The 27,157-nt window shown below is 29.0% G+C and overlaps 3 protein-coding genes across 3 annotated transcripts; 2 read left to right on the top strand and 1 right to left on the bottom strand.

The window, feature by feature from the left end:
* The first annotated feature begins 68 nt into the window (after positions 1–68).
* LOC113376614 (tripeptidyl-peptidase 2) lies at positions 69–15,242 on the top strand. Its single transcript, XM_026616601.1, has 18 exons — positions 69–289; positions 415–543; positions 4,823–5,009; positions 5,174–5,321; positions 5,439–5,602; positions 5,774–6,020; positions 6,316–6,446; positions 6,548–6,781; positions 9,929–10,237; positions 10,318–10,662; positions 10,749–10,900; positions 10,978–11,192; positions 11,323–11,560; positions 13,100–13,344; positions 13,461–13,675; positions 14,328–14,613; positions 14,709–14,892; positions 14,947–15,242. Exons 1-18 carry the CDS (start codon positions 128–130, stop codon positions 15,154–15,156), a joined length of 3,801 nt encoding a protein of 1,266 aa, XP_026472386.1. The 5' UTR covers positions 69–127; the 3' UTR covers positions 15,157–15,242.
* A 1,521-nt stretch (positions 15,243–16,763) lies between these two features.
* On the bottom strand, positions 16,764–19,471 carry LOC113376613 (E3 ubiquitin-protein ligase MSL2). The gene is made up of 4 exons (XM_026616600.1): positions 18,622–19,471; positions 18,255–18,455; positions 17,965–18,151; positions 16,764–17,347 (listed from the first exon to the last, which is right to left on the bottom strand). Exons 1-4 carry the CDS (start codon positions 19,342–19,344, stop codon positions 17,193–17,195), a joined length of 1,266 nt encoding a protein of 421 aa, XP_026472385.1. The 5' UTR covers positions 19,345–19,471; the 3' UTR covers positions 16,764–17,192.
* Positions 19,472–19,601: 130 nt separating this feature from the next.
* On the top strand, positions 19,602–27,055 carry LOC113376657 (protein disulfide-isomerase A6 homolog). Its single transcript, XM_026616656.1, has 5 exons — positions 19,602–20,057; positions 20,159–20,571; positions 25,693–25,854; positions 25,967–26,493; positions 26,713–27,055. Exons 1-5 carry the CDS (start codon positions 20,042–20,044, stop codon positions 26,870–26,872), a joined length of 1,278 nt encoding a protein of 425 aa, XP_026472441.1. The 5' UTR covers positions 19,602–20,041; the 3' UTR covers positions 26,873–27,055.
* The last annotated feature ends 102 nt before the right edge of the window (positions 27,056–27,157 follow it).

Here is a 27,157-nt window from a genome sequence, read left to right as displayed (position 1 = left end):
ATTATCTTTTATTTAATTGTTGGTAGTTCTGATTTCTGTCTGCATTGTAGTTTCTCCTCTAGAAGAAGAGATATGGATGTAGAATGACATTGAAAAATTGTTTTTGTCATTTAGTGTATGCTTAAATATGGCTACCGTTATAGAAGGAGACTTTCCTGTCGCCGGTCTTTTGCCGAAAAAAGAAACAGGAGTTACAAATTTTTTAAGCAAGTACCCCGAATTTGATGGTAGAGGATGCATTATTGCGATATTTGATTCTGGTGTTGATCCAGGAGCGGCAGGATTGCAAGTATGGAACTTCGAAAATATTTTGAATTTGTATTAGCTATCAGTTATAAATCATGTATAAGATATATAAATATATATATTTAAAAATTAGATTAGAATGATACATAAACATTCATTTATAATTAGGTTACAAGTGACGGAAAGCCAAAAGTTATAGGTCGATTTGATTGTAGTGGCGCTGGTGATGTTGACACATCAACAGTTGTAGAAGCTAAAGATGGAATTATTACTGGACTGACTGGTCGTAAGTTAAAGGTAAAGAAGAAAACAAAACAAATTTATTTTAAATACTAAGTGTACTTTGATTATATTTGCTTCTCATTGTAAAACAATGATTTGTAAGTTAATTCTTTACTCCTCCAAATATTGATGCATCTATTGTCAGTTCATTTTGTTAAATATTTTTCTCTATTTGAATTATGAAGAAAAAGTACAAAGAGAATACTGATGATCAGCTGTGAGAATTTTAACATATGAAATCTAAATCATAAATTTTATCAATGTGCATATTTTTTCTTTTTATTTATTTATGCTAAATTTAATGTTTCTTTAGTTGGATATTTGTTACTTGAGGAAAGTGTAAAATATTCCGGTATATTAAGGAATGATTGACTTCAAAGCTGATTTTTAGAAAAAGTAGAAAAGTGAATGGACTAAAACTGTTCTATTATATATATTAGGCTCATATGATTATTATAAAACAAACTTTTGCATTGTAGAACGTCATTGTTAGTAATAATTAGTGTTTTGCTGAACCACGAGTTTTTCCCTAATTTTTTGATAAAATTTAGCTTATGACATAATTTCGTACGTCATTGTACATTATTCCATAATAGTGTAAATAACAAAAATTACAACAAGAATAAATTACAAATAAATATGGTTATTGAATATAAGCATTTGTATATAATTTTGAGTGCTTATTTTATTTATTTTTATGAAAATTTTGCTATCTATATATATGCTAGCTATATATATAAGTTGCTATCATTAGTAATAGTTATTATCAATACTACATGTAAAAGTTCATTATCCAAAAATAAATCAAATAAATGATATAAAACAATGAACAAGGTACTATATAGGTTTACAAAATTGATTCTTTATATAATTATAGTATTGAAATCTATCAATCGACAAATAAAATTCAGTCATGAAGCCTTTTCAAGGTTTTTGTGAGCCATTATTATCTTAAAAGTTGAAGAGAATGATGATTGACTTAATTAATAAGAAATCAATGTATTAATTTATGTGTATGCCGAGTTGGTGTAGAGCTTTATAATGCGAGAAACTATTGCAGATTATTCTTTTTTTTTTATTACACAGTATTGAAAAACGAACACGCGCTATGGAATATGTTCTAAAAGCATGGCCGAATAATCCAAATTTTAATTAATTTTTAACATTGATTCACTTTTCCTAGGACTATAATATTTTAGTGGGGGTACATTAAAACCAGGTACTCTATCGTCAGACAAAGTTTAATTAAAATTGTCAAACTTTTTTTTTTAACTAATAATTACGAAAAAAAAAACGGTCCGGCCCATCTTCGTCAAAAAGTAAACACGATTCCCAAATGATATGTTTCGAATAGTTTTTGGATTTTCCAAAATCGATTCAGAAATTTTGGCTAAAATGTGGACTTTTCTGCTAATTGTAAAGAAACGGCTTAGCCGATCGTTTTAAAAAATTAACCAGTGTGAGTACCTATCAAGTTTCATTGAATGGCTTTTAAATTTTTGAAATAAGTTCAGCCATTTTTGATAAAACGTAGCTCCAATTTTAACAAACGCCAAAAAAACGATACTCACTTTTTTCATGATTTTTTGAAATTGAACGACTTTCCGTAGAGCCGTAATATTTTAATACGTTTATAAGACTATGATATTTATCATAAAAATTGTCGAATTTTTTTTTCAGTAGAGAACGATCCGGCCGATCTTTACCAAAAACTAATCAACACAATTCCCAACCAATATTGATTTTCGATTCAAGATTGTGAGCTAAACAGTGGATGATAAACTTTACACTTCTCTGATAATTACAAAGAAACGGTTCGGCCGATCATCTCGCAAAACTGATAAATGCTAGTCCTCATCGACATATATCGAATGGATTTTAAATTTTTTAAATCGGTCCAGCCGTTTTCGAGAAATCGCTGACGAAGGTCAAAAATCGGCTCTATCTCAAACTTAATTATAAGGGTTAAAAAATCAAAAAAGCAACGCTGAATTTAACGATAGTTAAAAACAAAAAACAAAAATATTTTGATTCAACTTTTTGTTATTCCGTGATATGCACGCAATTCATGGACCTGATAATACATATTGTATTATAAGGTCTATGACGCAATTACGCACATTATTAATCTCAGTTGTGTGAACATAATTACGGCATTCATGAAATTGACTATTTCTCTAAAAATATGTTTAATTTTTAGCTATATAACGTATTGCATATTATTTTAATACTGATCATTAATTTTATAGATTGATTAATCTTATCAGCATCAAAATCATCAATCAAGTTTTTTTTAAGCTAACCAACAAACATCCCGTACGGAACTAGAGACGGGTTACGCACCCATAAAAGCTCGATACGGCTTTAAAAAATATTTAAATTCGAAAATCGTGTTATTATATACCGACTATACTCAAATGGTATTTTATAAAATTATTATTTACCGACGCGTTTTCTTATTTTGAGACGAAAATCAAAATTTTACGGAATAATGTACGCTTACCTTAATTTATTAACTTCCCGAACTTTTTCGAATATTGAATCGAATGAGACCAAATTTGGAAAGTGTGTGTGTGTGTTATGTGAACAGATTTTTTACCTTAAATCGAAGTTTTTTTCAAATACGGCTGGACCGATTTCAAAAATATAAAAGCCGTTCGATGTATCTCAATGAAGACTATCGTTTGTCAGTTTTGTGCGACGACCGGCCGAGCCGTCTCTTAGAAAATCGCAGAAAAATGAAAAAATATTCGTTCACGTTTTAGCCCGCAATTCTGAATCGATTTTAAAAATTCAAAAACCGTTCGAAAGATATTGGTTATTGGTTGGGAATCAACCTGATTAGTTTTTGGTTAAAATTCGCTGGCACAAAAGTGTAGAAGTCTTTGTCTACGTTTTAGCTCACAATTCTGAATTGGTTTCAACTCTTTGGGGACGGGACGGTTCCAAGTGAACCATACCGTGGTGCCGAGTCGTCATAGTCATTTAAAATTGCCAACGCATATTTTTGGCACTCTACCTCAAATTCTAGCACTCCAACTTGAATATATGGACTTATGAATGTAGATTTTCCACAGGACAAATAAAATGTTGGTTTATAATCAATTCAGTTTGGTTTATTAACATCGAGTTCCTCGGCCATCGACATGTATTCAGGTGGGATACTTATATGCGTTACTCGGCTCTAATAACTGACTTCGCCAAACGCATATATGATTTTTCTGTTTGATGATACTGGCATTGTATAAAACGCATATATGCGGCGCGCGTCCTCAAAGGGTTAAAAAATCGAAAACTGTTTGAAAGATCTTGGTTTAGAATGATATCGTTTAGTTTTAGGTAAACATTTATCGAGCCGTTTTCTTGTAATTAACTATTGATATTTTTTTTTTTTTATGAAACTTTTGGGTCTCATTGAACATACTGAAATATTACAGCCCTACGACTAGTAGTTTAGTTTTAAAAATTCACAAATGAAAAAATATGATAGTCAAAGTGTCAAGAGATTGCTTTTGTGATGTGATAGTCAATGAAATCAATTAGAAATGGTTTTGGAATTAGAAAAAAATAAATGAACAGCCAACAAAACTTCCCTAGTTTTGTAAAAAAATGTTACCATTCATTTATTTCTCAAAGTGGGCGATATCGCTATCCGGTGGGTGATTGTACTATCCAGGGAAGCGATAAGAGGCCTCTAAATAAATTTTAATACATGCATACACTGTTTTGAGTAGCGTTTTTTTGCTCTCACTGGTAAAATTGTCTAATTTAGAATGTAAGGTTACATCGACTAATATACCACGCTAAAAAAACTAAAAATTATAAATACTAAAATTGAAAAAATGTTTTTTTAGAGATTATATAAATATACAAAATTTGAGAGGGGAGCAGCGCTACAAACAATTTGATCTTCAAAGGGGGCGTTAGAAGAAATAACTTTGAGAAAAATTGATTTAAATCATTAAATAATATCTAGAACATGATTTACGTAATTGTGAAAATTTCATCTAAATTTCTAAATATCAATTTTGATTGATTTTAAGTAAATTAAAATACACCTAGTGAAGTTTATGCAACTTGCCTTGAGGCCACTTTCAACTAGTTTCTTTTCCTTCAATTTTTTTTTTATAATTTTTTTATAAATTGTGAAATTTAATTAGTTGAATGATTGATCTATTAATGGTTTACAGAAAACTTGTCGGGTAACACGATGCTCCAAGCAACCAGTTTAATTTGAAATCAGTTTTTTGTGATTTTTCTATTTGTTCATAATATCATATATATTTTTTATTAGATTCCAACTTCATGGAAAAATCCTACAGGTTCTTATCATATTGGTGTTAAAGCTGCTTCAGATTTATATCCTGTGAAAGTTAAAGAACGAGTAGAAGCCGATTATAAAGAAAGGCTTTGGGATCCACATCATAAAAAGGCTTTTGCTAATGCTATTAGAGATCTTCAAGAATATGAATCCAAAACAGGTAATTTTGAATAATTTATCTATTAATTTATACTATTGACTTTATCTATTAATTTGGAATGACATATTGTTTTAGTGATTTCAATTTTAATTATTTCAATTTTGTTATATATTAATATATTCTTGCATTTATTCATTTTTTTCATAAGAGCATTTTACTTCTAGGGCAATCGGCAACTTTGGCACCTATTGAAAAGCTTTACAAAGAAGATTTGGAGACACGTTTGGAATTGCTTAATGGAATGGAAAAGAAATATTCAGATCTTGGCTGTGTTTATGATTGTGTACTTTATCATGATGGTGATAAATGGATGTAAGTTTTGTTTTCAATATTTGTAAATTAATTATCTGAGTAATTTTGCATTTATTATAAACCATATTGTTAAAATTACTAAACATAAATTTTTTTTTTATTGAATTAATCAAATAGAGCATGCATTGATACATCTGAACAAGGTGACTTAGGATCTGGTGTCATTCTTAGTGAATATTCCATAACCAGAGAATTTAAACCGCTGACTAAAGTTGATCAAGTTAGTGTTAGTATCAATGTTCACGATGATGGAAATACTTTAGAAATTGTGGGCATGTGCTGTAAGTACTAATTTCTGATAGAAATGATATTATCATTAATAATTTTTTATTTTTCAATTTATGAAACCTAGATGTTTTAATTTTTTTCTATAAGAATTATCTATTGATGAACAGCTTTTTTGTCATTTGTTTTCTGATAACTAATTATATTCTCATATATGTTGTTAACAGCCAGTCATGGCACTCATGTGTCCTCTATTGCTGCTGCGTATTTTCCTGATGATCCTGAAAGATGTGGTGTTGCTCCAGGTGCACAAATTATTTCGTTAACCATTGGTGATGCTCGTTTGGGTTCTATGGAAACTGGTCATTCTATAGTTCGTGCCATCATAAAAGTAATGGAACTCTGTCAGAAGGAACAAGGTGTTCATATTATTAATATGAGTTATGGGGAACACGCGCATTTTTCAAATTCTGGGTGAGTTATTAACAGTTCAACAGTTGTATAATTGTATGAGCTATAGTTCAAGTTTATGGTAATATTTAACATGGTTAAACTATTTATTGTTAAATATTAATTATTTAGATTTATATCATAATAATGTAATAACCCAGTAAACATCGAGCAGTGGCAGCAATCTAAAATCCACATAAATTCCACATCAATATCACAGTGCTGAAGACAAGCTTGTGGATTTCAGATTGCTACTGCCTCTCAGGTCACACAATGTTTATTTGGAAAATATGTGGTCATTAATTTATTTTGTATTCAGGCGTATAGGTGAACTGATGAATGAGGTTGTTAATAAGTATGGTGTTATATGGGTTGCCTCTGCTGGAAATCATGGGCCTGCACTTTGCACTATAGGGACTCCGCCGGACATAAGCCAACCTTCACTTATTAGTATGTTTATTAATGTATTATGTTTTCAACATTGGATTTTTTTTAAAATATCATTATATAAATATATACCTTGAGAGAATATTTATTTTTGAATCTTGTAGGTGTGGGAGCATATGTCACCCCTGAAATGATGGTTGCAGAATATGCTTTAAGAGATAAATTACCAGGAATGCCATACACTTGGACTTCTAGGGGGCCAACTATAGATGGTGATATTGGAGTTACAGTTTGTGCACCGGGGGGAGCTATAACTTCAGTTCCTGCTTTTACACTTTCTCAAGCACAGTTGATGAATGGTACTAGTATGGCTGCACCTCATGTTAGTGGATCTCTAGGTAATAAAAAAAAAACAATTCATAAATATTACAGGACTAGTTGAATAAGTCTTTCTGTAAAAACAGTATTAATTTGTTAGTAAAATTACTTATTACAAGGAGAACCTTAGATTTACTTCTCTGGGATTTTGATGAAACTTTGCATGATGCTGGAGTCGATAGTCAAATCAAACACCTTGAAATAATATAGGTCTATGAGAAGTGGTTTAATTATAAAAATTATTAATTAAAGGTGCAAAGAATAGAACCTGTGCAATAGGTACGCGTATAGTGTTCCCTATCAATATTCCTGAAGCACTTGCTCTTACTTTCTTGAATTCGGATTCATAGTTTGAATCCCGTCAGCTTATCATTTGTTTTATATTTTTTTTAAACCTATTTTTATGTTTGATTAATTAAATATCACAGAAATATTAACTAATTTCATATATTTTGCAAATCAAAGCCCATTTTTTAAACAAATCTATAAGTTTATTTAACTATACAGTGATGATTATACTATTATTTATGTTTAGTTTGCATTTTATACATTTACAAAATTTTCTTTACTTTTATTTATAACTATGAGTTCTAAGAAAAGAGCCATATCTTTTAGATTATAGTGTAAAATCATTGAAAAATATGAGGGTGGCAAGAATGTACAAGAGTCATATATATATATATATATATATATATATATATATATATATATATATATATTTCAAAGTAACTGGCAGCCCATTCGTCGAAATAAAAAAGGTATAAAGTATAAAAACTTTTATTTATACGTTTCGACACAAGATGCGTGTCATCATTCAGCAACTACAACATTTGAAAATATTATTAACTAATATGAACAACAATAAAAATTAATTATAGCATAGAGAAACATTATACACATCACAGGACAAAAACACTCAACAAAAATTTATTTTAAAAAATTAAACTTAATAACATATTAGAGAAAAAAACATTTTTTAGAAAAAAATTATGTATAACTAAAAGATTTGAAAACTAATTTTACTAAAAGTTATGAAATACATCATTGTGAAGCTAGAAGCACGCCCATACCGAGCATCTAGACTCGACTGAATTATTTCAATAGGCGTGTTGATAGGAATGGGAGGGGACGCATCAAGGACAAATTCTACGAGGCAAGAGAACGCATCGAATACAGAGGTTGAGCTGGGATTGATCAAAAGGAAAAAGCAAACCAAGTAAAAGTTAAAACAAAAAAACAAAATTGTAAAAAAATAATATAAAAGAAATAAGCAAATTAATTTTTTGTTTTTTTAATAAAATCAATAACTATCTGGTAACTATCATGTAAAAGGTGGGATGAATTGCGTTTGTTAACACAAGAGGAGGAATTTAATGAAATAAAAAAGGATTCAGCAAATTTTCTAAGGTCACTATTTTTTTCGATATAAAGAATAACAGGATGTGTGATTCAGGAGGAATTTAATGAAATAAAAAAGGATTCAGCAAATTTTCTAAGGTCACTATTTTTTTCGATATAAAGAATAACAGGATGTGTGATTCTTTATATCGAAAAAAATAGTGACCTTAGAAAATTTGCTGAATCCTTTTTTATTTCATTAAATTCCTCCTCTTGTGTTAACAAACGCAATTCATCCCACCTTTTACATGATAGTTACCAGATAGTTATTGATTTTATTAAAAAAACAAAAAATTAATTTGCTTATTTCTTTTATATTATTTTTTTACAATTTTGTTTTTTTGTTTTAACTTTTACTTGGTTTGCTTTTTCCTTTTGATCAATCCCAGCTCAACCTCTGTATTCGATGCGTTCTCTTGCCTCGTAGAATTTGTCCTTGATGCGTCCCCTCCCATTCCTATCAACACGCCTATTGAAATAATTCAGTCGAGTCTAGATGCTCGGTATGGGCGTGCTTCTAGCTTCACAATAATGTATTTCATAACTTTTAGTAAAATTAGTTTTCAAATCTTTTAGTTATACATAATTTTTTTCTAAAAAATGTTTTTTTCTCTAATATGTTATTAAGTTTAATTTTTTTAAATAAATTTTTGTTGAGTGTTTTTGTCCTGTGGTGTGTATAATGTTTCTCTATGCTATAATTAATTTTTATTGTTGTTTATATTAGTTAATAAAATTTTCAAATGTTGTAGTTGCTGAATGATGACACGCATCTTGTGTCGAAACGTATAAATAAAAGTTTTTATACTTTATACCTTTTTTATTTCGACGAATGGGCTGCCAGTTACTTTGAAATATGTTTCAACGTCGAAAAAGCTATCGATATATATATATATATATATATATATATATATATATACACTATAATCTAAATCTAAAAGATATGGCTCTTTTCTTAGGACCCATAGTTATAAATAAAAGTAAAGAAAATTTTGTAAATGTATAAAATGCAAACATATATACTGTGTTTAAACAAAAAGAGTTGATAAAGGATATAATTCCAGCTAAGGGTCTTACAATAATTTATAAGCAGCTTTCTAAGATCTAAATTTCATGGATGAAAATCACCCTGAAAAAGTTGCAACAGTTGGTGTTGTTTAACAAAACATATCCAACTCATTTCTGCAATTTATTGATGATTTAATGTTATTGCTTCCACAATTTTATTTTATATAAAAAATTCACCATTTTCTACTTTTCTTAAATATATTGTTTGTTTAAATCTTATCTGTTTAAATCTTATCTAAATCATGTTTCAATGACAGATGTCCTGAAAATACAACGTACCTAGTTCTGAAATGTCGACAGTAAATAAATAAAAAAATGTTTTTTTAAAATTCATTATTGTTTTTTATTACTTATTGGATTTTTTGTTCGAAGCTTACAAAATATTTACAAATCCATATATATATATATATATATACTAGACAATTATTTGTCTTAAATGTATTGTACATATATATGTATTTCACTCAATGTTTTTAGTTTTTATAGACAATAGTATTGTTTACTAAAAAACATCTAGATATTTAAAAAATATTTTTTTTTCTGCATGAAAACTTTAGTTGGTGCCTCTCTCCCCCTCCCTCAGAGTTTTCCAGATTCACGCATCTAAATTCTGGTTACTTCATATACACTATTACATAAATATATATTTTATTTAATATGTATTGAATTATTTACATCTTAAATGTATTAATTTTTTTTAGGTGTTATTTTATCAGGTGTAATACAACAAAATATTCCCTATTCTCCATACAGTGTAAAACGAGCATTAGAAAATTCAGCAATGTATATTAACTCGGCAGATCCATTTGCTCAAGGCTTTGGTTTACTTCAGGTTGAGAAAACATTTGATCATATTCGAAATTATCACAAATGTGTAGAAAGAGATGTTAGATTTAATGTTTCTTGCGGTCATGGAGGTAAAGGCATTCACATCAGGCAGGGTCCTCAAGAATCTTTTAAAGATGTGCTTGTTACTGTTGAGCCTTTCTTTAAAGATGAAAAAAACATAGGTATGAAATATTAATGTTTTTATGCTATTTAGTAGAAAATAACATTTTTTCATGTAACTTAACAATATTTTTTGTTCAAGATGCTAATAGGAAAATAAACTTTGGCATGCGGCTCACATTAATATCAGATGCGACATGGGTGTCGTGTGCATCATACTTAGATTTGTGTAATTTATCTAGGGCATTTACTGTGCGCATAGATGGCTCTAAGTTGCAACCAGGTGTTTATAATTCTACAATCAAAGCTTATGATACGGCTTGTATTGAAAAGGGTCACATTTTCCACATTAATATAACATTAGTACAGCCACATGTGTTTCCCGAAAAAGAAGTTAATTATCAACTTGCATGGAAGGATCAATTCTTTCCCTCAAATTCATTAAAAAGGCATTTTGTTTTAGTTCCTGAACTAGCAACATATGCAAGTAAGTGCCTTTAATAGTAGTAAATTTTTGCTTTTAATAAAAGTTATAGTTATATTCTATTTTATCATATTTATAATTGTTAACAGTACTGAAAATGCAATCAATATCTGACATAAAGGGGAGATTTGTAGTTCATTGTATGCAAATACGTCCCCAACAAAGTTGCAAAACATTAGAATTTCAAAAAATGTTCCATGTGAATCCAAATGGAGAATATATTTTATCATTTCCATGCAAGGTAATACACAATTATATTTTTTTACAATATTTTTTAATGTATTTATTTCACATATGTATTATATGGGTTTTTCATAGGCAGGGTTGATTTTGGAACTCGTAATTTCAAAATATTGGACGCATTCCGATGATCTACCAATGAATTACTCTCTAGAATTTCATGGTATTTCACCTAATGGGTCAAATTTTACAATGCATGGTGCTGATGGTTTATTCCCAATAGAAGTAAGATCCTTGCTTGCAGAAGACATGGTTCCATCTATTTCACTAAAAACTGCAGTACAAGTAATAAGGTGTGTTATAATTACTTTTATCAAATTTATTCAAATTACATTTATTTTTAATATCATTTTACATAACTATACTAAATAACATTTTATTATGGACTTTTATTGAAATTTATTTATCACAAATGTTTTATAGGCCTAATGCCGATTGTAAAGTGCTGCCACTGAGCAATAGACTTGTTATACCTCGAGGTCGACAAATATTTGAATTAATTTTAACTTACAATTTCCACATATATAAAAATTTGGATGTCTCTCCTAATTTTCCTTTGTTATGTGATCAGCTTTATGAATCTGAATTTGAGTCACAAATGTGGATGTTGTTTGACTGCAACAAGCAATTAATGGCAACAGGGGATGCATATCCATCTAAGGTATAAACTAATTATTATATTTTTACAGTATAGTAGTTGAACTGTTGCAAGATATACTGGTTGTGTGTTATAATTATTGTTGCTTTTAAATTAAAACAATATAAGGTTTTTCTCCAATATTAACTTCGTGAAGGAGAAGTTTATGTTTTCATCAAAAAATCAGTTTTGCTAATTTTGTTTTCTTGACGTTTCAAGCCATTCTGAATCGAATGAGACTAAATTTGGGAAAGTGTGTGTGTGTGTGTGAACAGATTTTTTGTTGTAAATCGATGTTTTCTCAAAAACGCCTCGACCGATTTAAAAAATTTAAAAGCCATTTGATGTATCTCAATGAGTACTAGCGTTTATCAATTTTGCATGATCAGCCAAGCCGTTTCTTTGTAAATAACAGAAAATTAAGAAATTTTTTGTCCACATTTTAGCCCGCAATACTGAATCGATTTTGAAAATTCAAAAACCGTTTGAAAGATATTGGTTGGAAATCGTGCTGATTAGTTTTTGGTAAAAATCGGCCGGGCCATTTTCTTGTAATGAAGTATTAAAAAAAAAAACTTTCGACGATTTTTATGAATTTTTGTTTTTGACGGTAGATACCATAGTCTTGTAGATCATACCAAAATATTACGGCTCTGCGACAAGTCATTTAATTTTGAAAATTCGTCAAAGTTTGCAAAAATTAGTATCGTTTTTTTGCCGTTTGTGAAAATTAGAACGTCTGATCCGATTTCAAAAATTTAAAAGCCAATTGATATGTTTTTAAGTGGATTATCTTTTCTCAGTTTTGTGCGACAATTGGCTGATTCGTTTCTTTGTGAATTCAATTCTGGATGGATCTTAAAAAATTAAAAACTGTTCGAAAGTTATTAGTTGGGTTATTAGTTAAAAATAAACAAAAATTTTTTTTTCAACAGTTAATTTCACGAAAACGGCCCGGTAGATTTTCACCTAAAACTAATCAGTATCATTTACTGATTAGTTTTAGGTGAAAATCTACCGGGCCGTTTTCTTGAAATTAACTGTTGAAAAAAAAATTTTTGTTTATTTTTATGAATCTTCTTTTCGCAATAGATATCTTATAAATGATACTAAAACGTTACGGCCTTATGGCAAATAGTTTAATGTCAAAATTTGTCTTTTGTGATGTGATGAGTCAAACATTATCAATTCACTAAAATTTAAAATAAGCTACAGTTTTAGAGCGTACAAGCACGTGTCTGTGCAATATAATTAATATAATTATAGTTAATTTAAAGATGTTTGAGAAAATTCTATTCGAAATCGCAATATCTAAATTTAATTGAAAGCAACAACTTTATTTTTGAAATAAACAGTTGAATATTTTATCTAAATATCTAAATTTCAATTTCGATTGATTAAGTTTTACACATTTCCTTAAGGCTAAATGCCACTTTCAACTAGTTTATATATTATTACATAAAAGATTATCAGGCAGTGTTTCATGTTTTTTACTTAGCAATTTTACAAGTCTGCATGTGAAAAGCGCTTGAGGAAATATACATTTAATTTTTATGCTTGCAGTATAATGTAAAACTGGATAAGGGAGATTATGTTTTACGATTAAGTGTTCGTCATGATAAGAAAGATCTTTTGGATAAATTAATTGATGCTCCCATTTTATTGCATCATAAACTAGCTACTCCAATTGCATTGGATGTGTATCCCAATCAAACTCAAGCTATCACTGCAGGAAAAAAATTAGTATCAATTCAAATGGAACGTAACTGCACAAAAGTACTTTATGTTGCTCCACCGAGCCATGAGAAGTAAATATATTTTGAGTATTTTTATGGTCATGTTATATATATTATATATATATATATATATATATATATATATATATATATGGTTTTACACATTTGATTTTTTATATTAATTTTAGAGTGACCAAAAATTTGCCTGTTGGACAATATATGCTCGGAACCGCTACTTTCACCAAAGATGATTTAGGAAAGAAGGTTGATATATATAGCTTTAAATATATTTTACCAGAGGCACCTAAGAAGAATGGTTCGAAGCAAGATAAAGATAAAACCAAGTGGGAAGAATATTGTGACGCTGTACGTGATACTAAGACCTTATGGTTAGGAAAATTAGGTAAAACACAAATTTAACTAAGTCATCCTGAATTGAATGAGACCAAATTGGAAAAATTTATTTATTATTTGTGTGTGTATAAGAGCCGTTTTTTTTTAATTTTTTCATTCACGTTTCCTCATGAACAGCTAAACTGAATTCAAACATACAAAAGCCATTCTCAATAAGGACTTGCACTCATTACTTTTGCATAATAATTCGCTGAGCCGTTTCTTTGTAACAAGCAGAAAAGAGTAAATGTTTTCATTGATGTTTTAGCTAGCAATTCTTTAATTTTTTTTTTTTTCATTTTAAATTTTATATACAAATTCAAAAACTTTTGAAAGTAGTTTTAGTTTTTGGTAATGATCGACCAGGCCGTTTCTTCACCATCAACTGTTGAAAAAAAAATTTGATTTTCATAATTTTTTTTGTTTATAGAATCATGGTCATACTACACACACTTAAATCTTATGTGTTTGAGAGATAACAATTGAAAATCGCAATGTTTAGTTTTTGTAAAACTTATTTTCAAAATAAACAGTTCAAATTTTCATGTAAATAGCTGATTAAGTCCATTATTACACATTTCGGGAAGTTGATGCATCTTGACATAAGGCAAAATGCCACTTACATCTAGTTTATTCCCTAAGTGCTGTTATCATCTCACTAGAAGCTGGAGATGATGCCAACAAGTTGTATGCAGACCTCTGCTCTGTGTACCCGGATCACCTACAAATTCACACAGCCATGTTGCAATGTTTAGAACCAAATGAACCTAAAAAATTATTACCAGTGCTACATGCAAATGATACAGACAATAAGGGTGAAATTTGTTCCCTTGCCAAAAATATTTTAGAAGTAACATCAGTAATTTTGAAAGGTTTGGACCAAGATAAACTTCTAACATATTATGGAATGAAAACAGATACAAGGGCTGACGCCACTAAGGTTAAGGGGTATGTGTAAATTTACAGATTGATTGATTTATTTTATGTAAGCAAGTGAGAAAACGACTTGTTGAAATGCTATATAGAAAACGATATTTTTTTAGAATAATGGATAAAAATAAAGCAATTTTACTGGAAGCTTTGTGCAAGAGGGGAATAGCTTTATGTAGACTTTACATGTACCAGCAAGATTTTGAAGGCGATGGAGATAATAAAGAAGGTGTTCGTGAGCAGATCACCGCTGTATGGGATGATATATTGAAATTTACAGATCCCACGGATACTAAAGTGAGTAGATCATTTGTTTCAATTTTTTCAATATATAATGTGTGAATTTTTCAGATAATTTATTTCTCTTTGTGGTATGCTTCAATGCACAAACATTATGGTCGAATGCTTAAACTGTTAGGTAAATTATCAGAAGAAAAGCCAGTTAAAGAAATTGATGAAAAGATAGCTGAAGTACAAAGTGAACTGAAATGGCATTATGCATCTCGGCATGTTCTGAGATCATGTGCCAATAAATATCCCCACGCGTATAAACCATTTTAAATGTAATATTTTATGTGTATAAACTTAACCTATAATTTTCATAAGTTTTATAAAAGAACTGTAAAAATAGTATTATCTACCTCTAATTGCATGAATAAAAATGAAATAATTACTAAAACTGTGTTATATTCTTCAACAAGAAGTTCTATATCATTAGTCCGTGTCGGGATGTGCGATCAGTGGTTTAGGACAAATTTACTGTTGCCACTATTGAAGAAGATTGTCATGCATTATGCAATAAGAGCTGTTAAAAAACAACTTCTTTTATTATGACACACATTTTATACAGATGACAAAGTATGCAAAAATATAAATAATTTTATAAATTTAATGTTATAGTGAAAATTGCATTTTTTTCTATTGAAAATTTTTTGTATAATAATAGTAATTTTTATTTTCTCTAAATAAAATAAATTTGAATTATGATAAAGAATAAATATGCTATGTTTAATTTTTCAATACTTTTTAAAAATGCAATTTTGTGCTGTAAATGAATGCATATTAGTCTTTATATAAGCTCAATATGTATATCAGATGATTGAAAATATTTAGTACATTTCTTTTGTCAAATTACAATAGAAGTTGTAAATGAAATCTCGATATATTGCACTGAACAGTTTTTATACATCGTCTGTTTCATATTTTAACCCTTTTTGGTCGTTTGTCCACTCTCAGCCACCAAAGCTTTTTTTACCGTTCCGGTCGTATGTCCGCCTGCTCCATCATGGCAAGTTACTATACGAATTATCTAATGTATGTATTCATACAGCATACAGTAATAATATAACTTTTATACAAAAACAACACCAGATAATGAAATGTATTAAATAAAAAAATATTTAAAGTTCACAAACAATTATTATATCTTGTTTAAACGTCCTAAACTTTGTGTTCTGCTCTACCAACGCAAAATTATTCTGAGTACTACGATACCCATCTCCAAATTTAATTCGACCGAAAAGGTTAAAAATATGATTAAAACAAAATCGACATAAAATATAACATTAAAATTTTTCATATATTGTTAAAATTCTTGACACTTGATACATCTAAAATAAAATAGACTTCTTAATAGTTTATAGGGCTCTTCTAAGTGTTAGAGTTTCAAAATAATAAAATATATTTAAAATAATAAATATCATAGAATAAAACTTCCATATTCATTACTTACCTAATACTTGAATGGCCTTTAGTCATTTTGAAATAAAATATTTCCACATTCTCCATGATTTTAAAAGGGACAAGTTAATAACGTTCAATATAAATATTAAACATGCAATAATACGACATGAATTTGTGGTGACATAACTACGGTGGGTCAGCAAACAATCAATTTCTGTATTGCATCTTAATTTAAAATATTATTGATTGTTTTAATTTTACAATGGTCTTATTAAGTTTTAATGTTACATTGTATTTGTTGGTGACAGTAAATCAATTTTTTCAATCAATATATAAAATAAAACATAAATGAATGAACATAACTTAAAATACACTAATATACAATTATTGAATACATTCATTCACATTTATATGTACATAACTAAAAAATGCATACAGCGTTTTAAAATTCATCTTTAAAATTATTTTAAAACAAAATCATTGTATTGGTCCCTTACATTAGTGATAAAAACGTCAATAAAGTCATTTAAAGTAACTAGTTTTCTCATATTTACATAAATAACTACTAATGTTAAGTAAAGCTAAATTATAAACAACTCAATTTTATCATTTATGGAACCAAATTTAAAATTGCATAAACCCAGTGTTGTACAGCAACACTTCGCTTGCCTTAAATTGACTGATCTGTTAAATTGTAAAATTTCTCACTGCAGTTTCAGATCATTGTTTATGATTTGGTGTGACTGACCTGCTCTAATATGGCGTAAGAAAAGAGTAAGGTCACAAACACATCATATTATCAATTTTAGACAGATTTTTTTTAAAACATAGAAATCATACAAGCAAATTAATCCAGTAGAGATGCTTGCATGATTTCTGAAACTAAATTAATGTGTGATTCTTTTTTTTTACTTCTATATGACTTCAATATCACTTGCGTCATTTGAACTTCCTTGTGATGTGATGTTATCATCCTCAAAAATTGAATTCGGCGAATCTTCTTCCATTAATATTGATGTGGGTAGATTAGATCCTACGTCTTGTAAATGAGTTGTATAAACACCAACAACTAAACAAAAATATAACCCTTAACATCAGTCAAATCACTATACATGACTTAAAACCCTTTCAAAACCCAAACTGTTATTCTATTATTTAAAAAATTTAAAACAAATTATCCAACATAGTTAACTTGGCTTGTTGTAATGCCAGACCTAAATTAATAAATCACACTATTGTATATATCTTTGGCAAACAAAGGATTGATGGATATGAGAACAATTAAATACCTTCTCATTTGGAAACCAGCAATTCAAGTCTAAGAATGGTGTTAGTTCACTGGAGTAAAATGGTAATCATCCTAAACAAATCAACAATTTGTTCATTACTAACAAAGTAACTCCTAGACCCCAAAAGGATTATATGACTCTTGAAGTTAAATGATATGCAAAACTGCACCAAAAAATTAAATCAATGAAAAAATTCTGTTTTAAAATATGTAGGTACTTCCATCCCTTATCCCAAATAACACATATACAAAAACTTAATTTCAAATTTCATATGAACCACCTTTATGCATTCAAGCCAATTTCAAACAATAAAATATTTATATATAATGCACTACCATGGATTTTAACACTGATAGTTTTTGTCGAGGTTTTAGAGGTACAATTATGCATTATGTACCTTGTATATTAGAAGAGTCTATATCCATGGCATTGAATAATAATGAATCATCTAATGTTATTTCATCAGAATTTAAATGCAGACTTGGAGGTGAACTGTCCACTTTTTCTTGTTTTACTGAATTCACAGGTAAGTCTATTTTTTGTAACCTTTGTATGTTGTGTAGTTGAGGAATATGAGGGCGAACCTGAAGAATATAATATATTAATTAGTCTAAAATAAAATCCTGTAGTGGACTTTGTAAATTAAATGAAAAAATATCTATTTGAATGTGTATTTAAGACATTTACTTTAAAGCCATTTGGCCTGTGAGGATTTCTACATCCACGGCATTTGCATTCCAAACAAGGTTTAGATTCCACATAACATGGGCAACGCTGCCCACAACATGTCAGCTTTCCAGGAGTAGGGGTTGCATTACCACAGCGACATCCCTTTCGTTTGTTATTCACTCTAGATCTAGAAGTTGGCTTTTTAAACCCAGACGATGTCTGAAAATAAAAATCTGGTGATATTATTTCTGATGCTAAACTTACTTAAAATGCTAAAATATATGTTGAAATTGCAGACTACATTTGGTATTTGCTTTTCCTTGAAGCATTTGTGAATAAATTTATATAAAAATATATCAATACATATGAGTATATTATTACTTACGACTAATTCCTTTTTATTGGTTATATTTTCTGTTGGAGTTTGATCATTTGTTTTCATATCAGTAGTCTTCCTTTTGATTGTAATTTTATTGCCATTACCTGCATACATTACTGAATACAATAAATTTTCATTATTGCTTGGTTGTATACCTGTATCATTGTTTGTGACTGGGGTATCCGATTTTACATTTGCATTTGATGTTGTTTGGGTAGAAGAATTTGTATATACACAGGGTAATATACTGTAAGCTGACTTTGTTAATCCCGAAGTACTTTTAAAATCATCAGTAAAACCGGCTCCTTCTTGTATAAATTCTATCAAACTAAATGTTGAAGTAGTAATGTTACGAGGTGAAGAAGCATCTACTTGAGCAGCTAATTCTCTATATATTTGAGTGCTCATCAAATATTCGCAAAGTTTTTTATAACATTGTAACAATATTCGTAATTGGATATTCTCAATATATATGTTATAATCGAAGCACCAATTGCAAGAAGGCTTTAGCTTTTTGCGACCCCATTTACATTGCTTGCATACGTGATGTTGACAAGCATTATCGGACGGGGTTTGAGGGTCTATCAATAGATTTTCGCAAACAGTGCATGATAAAGACTGTCTCAAATATGGAACCAAGCGATATAAATCGCACCAAGAAGATTGATCGTCTAAATCCGATTGAATAATAAGCCGACAAGTCGACACATATAAACTCGATGCATTCATGGCCTTCAACAGTTGTTGGATTACACTAATTACGGAATCACAACATAATTACAATTTCACAATCTGCCTTTATTATCTTTTACGTCAAGCTGTGTACTCGCAGTGTTGATGTGTTTTAATTTTTTGTTTTAACGTTGCTATGCTGTCATATTGACAAGTGATAACTTCATCTTTCTTCGACTCTATATGGTTCGATACGAAGTTGGTTGAATTAACGTTAAATCGAATGCATAGTAATTATTTTTTTTGAAAGTATAAACAGGGTATAAACGTTTGTGTCAGTATTTAAAAAATGTAAATATAAAAAAGTTCTCAAAAGCAAGCAGAAGCACTATAACTTTTAAGCCATATTAATTTTATTCTCTGATCCATAACTAAATTTAACCACTGATTCTCAATAACATCGAATACCAAACCCATACCATATAAACAACTTTTAAGATGTAGAATCTGTGATATTTGTGACCGGCACCAATCACAGAAGTCCACGAAATTTGAGAATTTATAGGGTGTTTATAATTTATCACTCATAGGGACGAGTCGAACAAATGAATAATTTATTTTGTTTTATGTCAAGAAAATATAGTTAAGCTTACTAAATCCAAAACGAAACATAATAGTGTTGTCGAAAAAGATATAAATTTATGTTTTCATATGATTTTCTCACAAATTGAGATTGAACTTTAGCGACGTAGACATGATTCGTTTACTATGTAAGTGTTCGTAGCATATCTTATATTATGTATTTTATAGATTTTAAGAAATATGATATTTAATTTCTAACTTACTATCTCACTAATAATTTATTTTCTAGATGTTGTCTTGATGATAGGGGCTTCCACGGCTCTTTATCCTTCCAATAGTGATGTAGTGGACCTAACACCTGATAACTTTGATAAATTAGTTTTAAATAGTGATAAAGTTTGGATTGTGGAATTTTTTGCACCATGGTGCGGACATTGTAAAAATCTGGTACCTGAGTATTCGAAAGCAGCTACTGCCCTTAAAGGAGTGGTACAGGTAGGGGCAGTAAATGCTGATGAGCATAAATCTCTAGGTGGACAATATAATGTGCGAGGATTTCCAACAATCAAAATTTTTGGTACAAACAAAAAGTCACCACAAGATTTTAATGGGCCGAGAACTGCTCAAGGCATTGTTGAATCAGCATTTTCTGCAGCAAAGGATCTTGCTTTGAGCAAGTTAGGTGTTAAATCTGGTTCGAGGGTAAATATATTTTATGTATTGAAGATTCCTATGAATAATATATTAGATATGTATATATATATATATATATATATATATATATATATATATATATATTAACAAAGTCTAATAATCGGGCATAACATCAATAAAAAACATGAATTTCTTTCAAAAATTTATTTTAAATCCATACGTTTCGGCTATAATCCTAGCCTTCATTCAGTGGAAACTAAAATTAAAATTAAAAACTAAAACAATTGAATTGGAGTGAAAAGAAAAAATAAAATAGTAATTAGTACTTACAATTAGTTGATCTTAGTGTTAATTTGGAAAACTTTAGTAATCCATGGTATTAGGATATGGTAATGCACTACACTATGTATTATAAACATTAACTTGAAATTACACAATATTTTCACAAAATACTGATTTGAAAAAATCACAAATGGATAGTGTGTTATTCGTAGACTGGTTGAAGATGTAATGGAGAAAGACATTTTTTTAAAAAATATTTTTATGAAGATTCTGCACATGTGTGGAACGAATTGTAAAACCTTTGCGCGAACGCTTTTATTGTTTTGTAAGAAATTTGGAAATGTTATCTAAATAGAAGAGATTTGTGTCGCACAGCGTGTTGAGTTCATTCCGTTATATTCCGAATTATAGAGGGATCTTTTTTAACTATTTATAACAATAAGACAATAAATAAACGGAATGAACTCAACACGCTGTGCGACACAAATCTCTTCTATTTAGATAACATTTCCAAATTTCTTACAAAACAATAAAAGCGTTCGCGCAAAGGTTTTACAATTCGTTCCACACATGTGCAGAATCTTCGTAAAAATATTTTTTAAAAAAATGTCTTTCTCCATTACATCTTCAACCAGTCTACGAATAACACACTATCCATTTGTGATTTTTTCAAATCAGTATTTTGTGAAAATATTGTGTAATTTCAAGTTAATGTTTATAATACATAGTGTAGTGCATTACCATATCCTAATACCATGGATTACTAAAGTTTTCCAAATTAACACTAAGATCAACTAATTGTAAGTACTAATTACTATTTTATTTTTTCTTTTCACTTCAATTCAATTGTTTTAGTTTTTAATTTTAATTTTAGTTTCCACTGAATGAAGGCTAGGATTATAGCCGAAACGTATGGATTTAAAATAAATTTTTGAAAGAAATTCATGTTTTTTATTGATGTTATGCCCGATTATTAGACTTTGTTAATACATATGTCAACATCAAATTCAGAATCATACAAAAATATATATATATATATATATATATATATATATATATATATATGTTGAAAATGTTTAAATTTGATGTTGAAGTATATGATTGATTTCTTGGAGGGTGTAACATCAAGTAAAAAATAAGTAAAGATTTTTTTAGAACATCTTTATTTTTCCATACGTTTCGACGTAAAATTCTACGTCATCATCAGTGGTTTTGAATTTCTTCGATTATCACTAACAAATATTAATATAACTTGTAAAAATTAATAATTAGAGACAAGCACTAAATGTCAGTTATTTCTTTTTTATAAATGTATATATATATATATATATATATATATATATATATAATACAATTGTTATTGATGAGCCAACTCGAATTATGTCTGTAACCTCTTAACCTGCAATGACGAGTAGAACCAAATGTAAATATTACGGGCATAGCCCGCATCTGATAATCAAATATTGCGTATTACGATGATCGTAAGTATTACAAAATTTTTATTTTTGTGGTATACTGTACATTGTGTGGGAAAATAATAACAAATTCTGCGCAGGCTTGTACATCTTTAGCCAAACGTTTTCGAATCTAAATCGTAAGTTAGGGGCTTACAACTTAATTCGAATGTACTAGTAACAAGCCGAAAAATATTTACTGTGATACAACATGTATGAACAAAAATTTCAATAAAAATTAAGATGATAATTTTGTTAAATATTAAAAAAAAAATTAAATCATGCGAGCCACAAGTTACTAGCTTGGTTCGAATTGAATCGAATCATTCGTGTTACTCTCTTGAATGCGAGTCATTCAACTTCTGAACAGATGCGCAGATACAACAGCGTCTTTGTCTTTCTTGCATTTATTTATTAGACGGAGCGCTGAAAGTGAATTCAGTAGTGAAATATTAATACTTTTTTTTGATAATAAATGTGTTTTAGAAATCATCTGTTAATTCAAAACAGGATTTGTATTGTTTTGTCATATGCAGTATTATGGATTTTAAATGTTATCAAAACAAACAAGATCATGAAATTATAGTTCAAATTTTTCAGTATAGATTCTTTTTGAAACAATTATTAAACACCCAAAGGCCAATTCTCAGCATTGGAGTAATAGCAATTTTTATGGTAGTGGAGTGATTTTTTAGACACGATATTTGTAGGTACTATTATTGACTTGAAATATTAAGGGAATGACTTTACAATCAGCTCTCCTTTTAGATAAATAAAACAAACGTGGTATCATATGACCCAAGATACGTTTGATTATATTTTATTTGAATTAATTTAAAAATATATACAATCGTCCTCAAAATTAAATCATTTTTAATAATTCTTGTAATTTATATTTAAAATCTTTAATGTATTTAATATATAGGTTAAACTCAACACTTTATCATAAATTTCTATCGTGTTTACTGAATAAATACATCTATGGAGATTTTTTTTGTAGGTCCGGTTTTAGGGTCCTCAGCGCCCGCGAGCCATTTTTTTGTAGCGCCCTCCTCCCTATTATTTTAACAGTTTATCATTAGAAATATATAAACATTTATGTTGATTTTAAAAAGTTCTTTTTAAAACTTTTGGGTTTAGTTAAATTTATTTATAAGATCGAGGCAATTTGCGGATGCTCATAATCAGATTGTCTTCAATCATTGTCGCACTACCAAACTATTTTTAAATTCTTATTTTCATTCCAAACTTTTTAGAACATCCAAAAATTTCAGTATGTTCATTAGTGCTTGCAAGAATATTTTTAAAATTTCATTTATCTAACGCATGTGTAATATTAATATTTGGTATTTTACTTATTTATTTTAGGGATTTTATGCAATTTATTCTATTGACCAAATCAGAAAGCAAACAAATTCTAGTCTTTCATTATTAAACATAACACTAGTACTTGATCTTGGATTATTTTAATTAACTTCCCGTAGGGTAAGTTATTTTAATGGGCCGAAAATCGTAATTGAAAATTTTTACATTTTTCGACGTTTTGAAGGTTTCTGAACATTTTGGCATACCTCAGAAAAAAAAGGATGTGTGTGTGCGTGTGTGTGTGTGTGTATGTATGTAAGGATACAAATTTTCAGTCACGTTTTCGGGCGCACGGATCAACCGATTTGAATGGTTCAAAACGCATTCGATTCCTATTGATAGGGAGATGAGCTGATTAGTTTTTGGCAAAGGCAGGTCCAGCAGTTACGGAGATAAAGAGCAAAGAGTGCAGAAAATAGAAATCGAGTTTTTGAAAGAACGGAGCATCCGATTTGAATGTTCTAAAAACATTCAATTAGTAATGATTAGGAGAAGTGTTTTGGCAAAGGCAGGCCCAGCCATTTCGAAGATACGGAACTAAATGTGCAAAAAATGGCAGTTTTTGAGAGAACTAAGCGTCCGATTTGAATGATTCAAAGAACTTTCTGCTTGTTTTAACAAAATAATTGATTTTGGAAAAAAACAATTTTTGTTTCAATTTTTTTTTTCAATTTTTTTTTTAAAAAAAAAAATTTTTTGTATATCAAAAATAATTCAGTTTTTATTCAGTAGTACTACAGCCTCGGGCTCGGTCAAATAAACTACGTTCTCTGTGCAAAATATATTATATATTTCACAAATATTTTACTATGCTCTGTTCAACAAAATAATAATAAAAAAACAAGTTAGTGTATATATAATAGTGCAAAATTATGTGCCTTGCGCTAGCTACTGATGTAAGACCATATTTATATCCACTGATGATGACATAAAATACTATGTCGAAACGTTTGGAAAAATTAAAGATTAACTTCTAAATCTTTGCCTTTTATTTGATGTATGCCCTTGAAGAACTTACTCATATATATATATATATATATATATATATATATATATATTAAGGTGGTCCTTAATATGGTCATTTTTGAATTTCCTTGCTCCCAAGGGCTCAAATGGTTCTAAATTGATAAAAAACAATTTTCTGAAAGTTTTAGCTCTTAATATTAAAGTTTAGATAGAGCGCAATTCAATCAAAGTTTTGTATATATATATATATATATATATATATATATATATATATATAGTTCGCTCCGCTTTAGGGAGGATGACTCGAAACCTACTCGATACAAATGTGTTCTATAATATTTTGTTCATATATCTACGGATTTATTAAGAATTTGATAATTGTTTATTGATATTTTAAACATTTTTGTTCATATTATTATAAGAAAATTACTGTCTTATGCATTTCAATATGTATTTTGGCGATTGAATCAATGATTCATATTTTTTGCAGTGTTGACCAAAGTAAAAACGGAAAACTTGATACCCAAAATCAATTTTTTACTATTACTTTTGAAGAAAAAAAATAGATGAAATATGACCCATTACTATTGAATTTAGGCCGTTCACATTTCAATAAAATTTTGTTGTTCTGTATTTTTTGCTATATTTTTTTTATTTTATGGAAAATACAAAATGGTATTATAGTATATTTTGAGTCATTTTATAATTAGAAATTGCCTGTGAGACAGGAAAGCGACCGCTTCTTTCGATGCAAATTTTTGTATTGGGTAAAAAAAAAGAAGCAAATATCGGTACGTGTTAATAGATATGGGATTAAGTTTAGGGAAGTCGGAAAACCTTCGATACAACTCCGCTCAGAATCGCTCCGAAATATTTTGTCTGACTCCTTTTAATGACACTACTCATGATGGATTTTATAACTCTAAAGAACAAACAAGATTTTAACAAGTTCAATTATATTTTTACATGTTATGTGTTTTGTAAACTCAATTATACATACATTTATGATTTTTATCTAACTAAACTAAATATGTTTTGTTAATTTCTTTTAGTAGAAAATATATGGTTTAAAATAACTAACAAGTATATTTAATTTATTTAGGATGATTCAAAGGATGTAATTGAGTTGACTGATTCAAACTTTGATAAGCTGGTTACGAAATCAGATGACATGTGGTTAGTTGAATTTTACGCGCCTTGGTGTGGTCATTGTAAAAATTTAGCACCGCATTGGGCCAAAGCAGCCACAGAGTTAAAAGGCAAGGTAAACATTCTATTTGTTACAATTCATGTTGTGAAATATTAAGTTTAAGGCATTTTCAATATGATAACTGTTTTTGTATTTTATAAGTACCTGTGATGTTGTATTTTAATAGGTAAAACTTGGAGCACTAGATGCAACTATACACTCGAGTAAAGCTAGTCAATATGGAGTACAAGGATATCCAACAATTAAATTCTTTGCACCAGGCAAAAAGCATTCTGACTCTGTCTTAGATTATGATGGTGGTAGAACTTCTAATGACATTGTTACCTGGGCACTTGATAAATTAGCAGAAAATATTCCTCCTCCAGAAATTGTTGAATTAATTAATGAAGAAGTAGCTTCCAAAACTTGCCTGAAGGCACCTTTATGCATAGTTTCAGTCCTACCTCACATTTTAGACTGTAATGCAGAATGCCGCAATAAATATATTAGAATACTAAAAATTATGGGTGAAAAATATAAGCAAAAAATGTGGGGATGGCTTTGGACAGAAGCCGGTGCACAATCTGAAGTTGAGAATGTTTTAGAAATCGGAGGTTTTGGATATCCTGCTATGGCTGTAGTGAACATTAAAAAGAAGAAATACTCTTTGCTAAGAGGAGCATTCTCAGAAGATGGAATAAATGACTTTTTGAAGTAAGTATTTTGAATCCTAATATAAATTCTATTTTGTCAATCAATTTTGAAATTATCTTTTTAATTAAATTAGTTGAGTTCAAATGAATAATTTTTAATTAAATCACTAAATAAAAATGTAGTTTATGTTTGAAGATTGATTTAATTTTATTAAACAATTCATTTGCTTTATTAGCGATAACATGCAATTTGGTTAAAAATGTTATTCTTTTATCTTAGGGATATATCTTATGGTCGTGGTCATTCAGCGTCAATTAAAAATATAGAAGGGTCTATAATTAATTCTGTAGAGCCTTGGGATGGAAAGGATGGAGTGTTACCTGTTGAAGATGATATTGATCTTTCTGATATAGATTTAGATGAAAAAGATGAGTTGTGAGCGAAAAGACTTATTTGTAATATAAGTATATAAAATTAAATTTGTATGTGATGTAAAATCATTCTAACAAAAGCTTCAGTTGAGGTATTAATTTTCTAAATTTATCTTTTAGTTATGCATTATTATGTACTAATTTAAAGCTTTTTTTCTGGTTTCAAATACTAAATATACAAAGCATTACAAAACGAGAAAAACATGTCAATTTAATGTATATGAAATAAGTTAGAATAATATAAATAACATTTAAAAAAAAATGTATAAAATTTTATTTTTGAACACAAAATT

The sequence above is a fragment of the Ctenocephalides felis genome, unplaced genomic scaffold (genome assembly GCF_003426905.1).
Source record: "Ctenocephalides felis isolate EL2017-DRISC unplaced genomic scaffold, ASM342690v1 CF-g0.4_SCAFFOLD_01886, whole genome shotgun sequence".
NCBI classification, from domain to species: Eukaryota; Metazoa; Arthropoda; class Insecta; order Siphonaptera; family Pulicidae; genus Ctenocephalides; species Ctenocephalides felis.
This window is presented reverse-complemented; position numbering and strand designations above follow the sequence as displayed.

What these genes read in the sequence shown, in the direction of transcription:
- LOC113376614 (XM_026616601.1), top strand. Translation starts at nt 128, where the DNA reads ATGGCTACCGTTATAGAAGGAGACTTTCCTGTCGCCGGTCTTTTGCCG. An exon ending in AGAAATTGTGGGCATGTGCT is followed by an intron (nt 5,603 to 5,773) that starts GTAAGTACTAAT and finishes TGTTGTTAACAG; the next exon opens with CCAGTCATGGCACTCATGTG. An exon ending in AAGCCAACCTTCACTTATTA is followed by an intron (nt 6,447 to 6,547) that starts GTATGTTTATTA and finishes TGAATCTTGTAG; the next exon opens with GTGTGGGAGCATATGTCACC.
- LOC113376613 (XM_026616600.1), bottom strand. Translation starts at nt 19,344, where the DNA reads ATGAATGCATCGAGTTTATATGTGTCGACTTGTCGGCTTATTATTCAA. An exon ending in ACAGGCCAAATGGCTTTAAA is followed by an intron (nt 18,152 to 18,254) that starts GTAAATGTCTTA and finishes TATATTCTTCAG; the next exon opens with GTTCGCCCTCATATTCCTCA. An exon ending in AGACTCTTCTAATATACAAG is followed by an intron (nt 17,348 to 17,964) that starts GTACATAATGCA and finishes ATTTTTGTTTAG; the next exon opens with TTGTTGGTGTTTATACAACT.
- LOC113376657 (XM_026616656.1), top strand. An exon ending in GTGTTAAATCTGGTTCGAGG is followed by an intron (nt 20,572 to 25,692) that starts GTAAATATATTT and finishes TAATTTATTTAG; the next exon opens with GATGATTCAAAGGATGTAAT. An exon ending in CCACAGAGTTAAAAGGCAAG is followed by an intron (nt 25,855 to 25,966) that starts GTAAACATTCTA and finishes GTATTTTAATAG; the next exon opens with GTAAAACTTGGAGCACTAGA.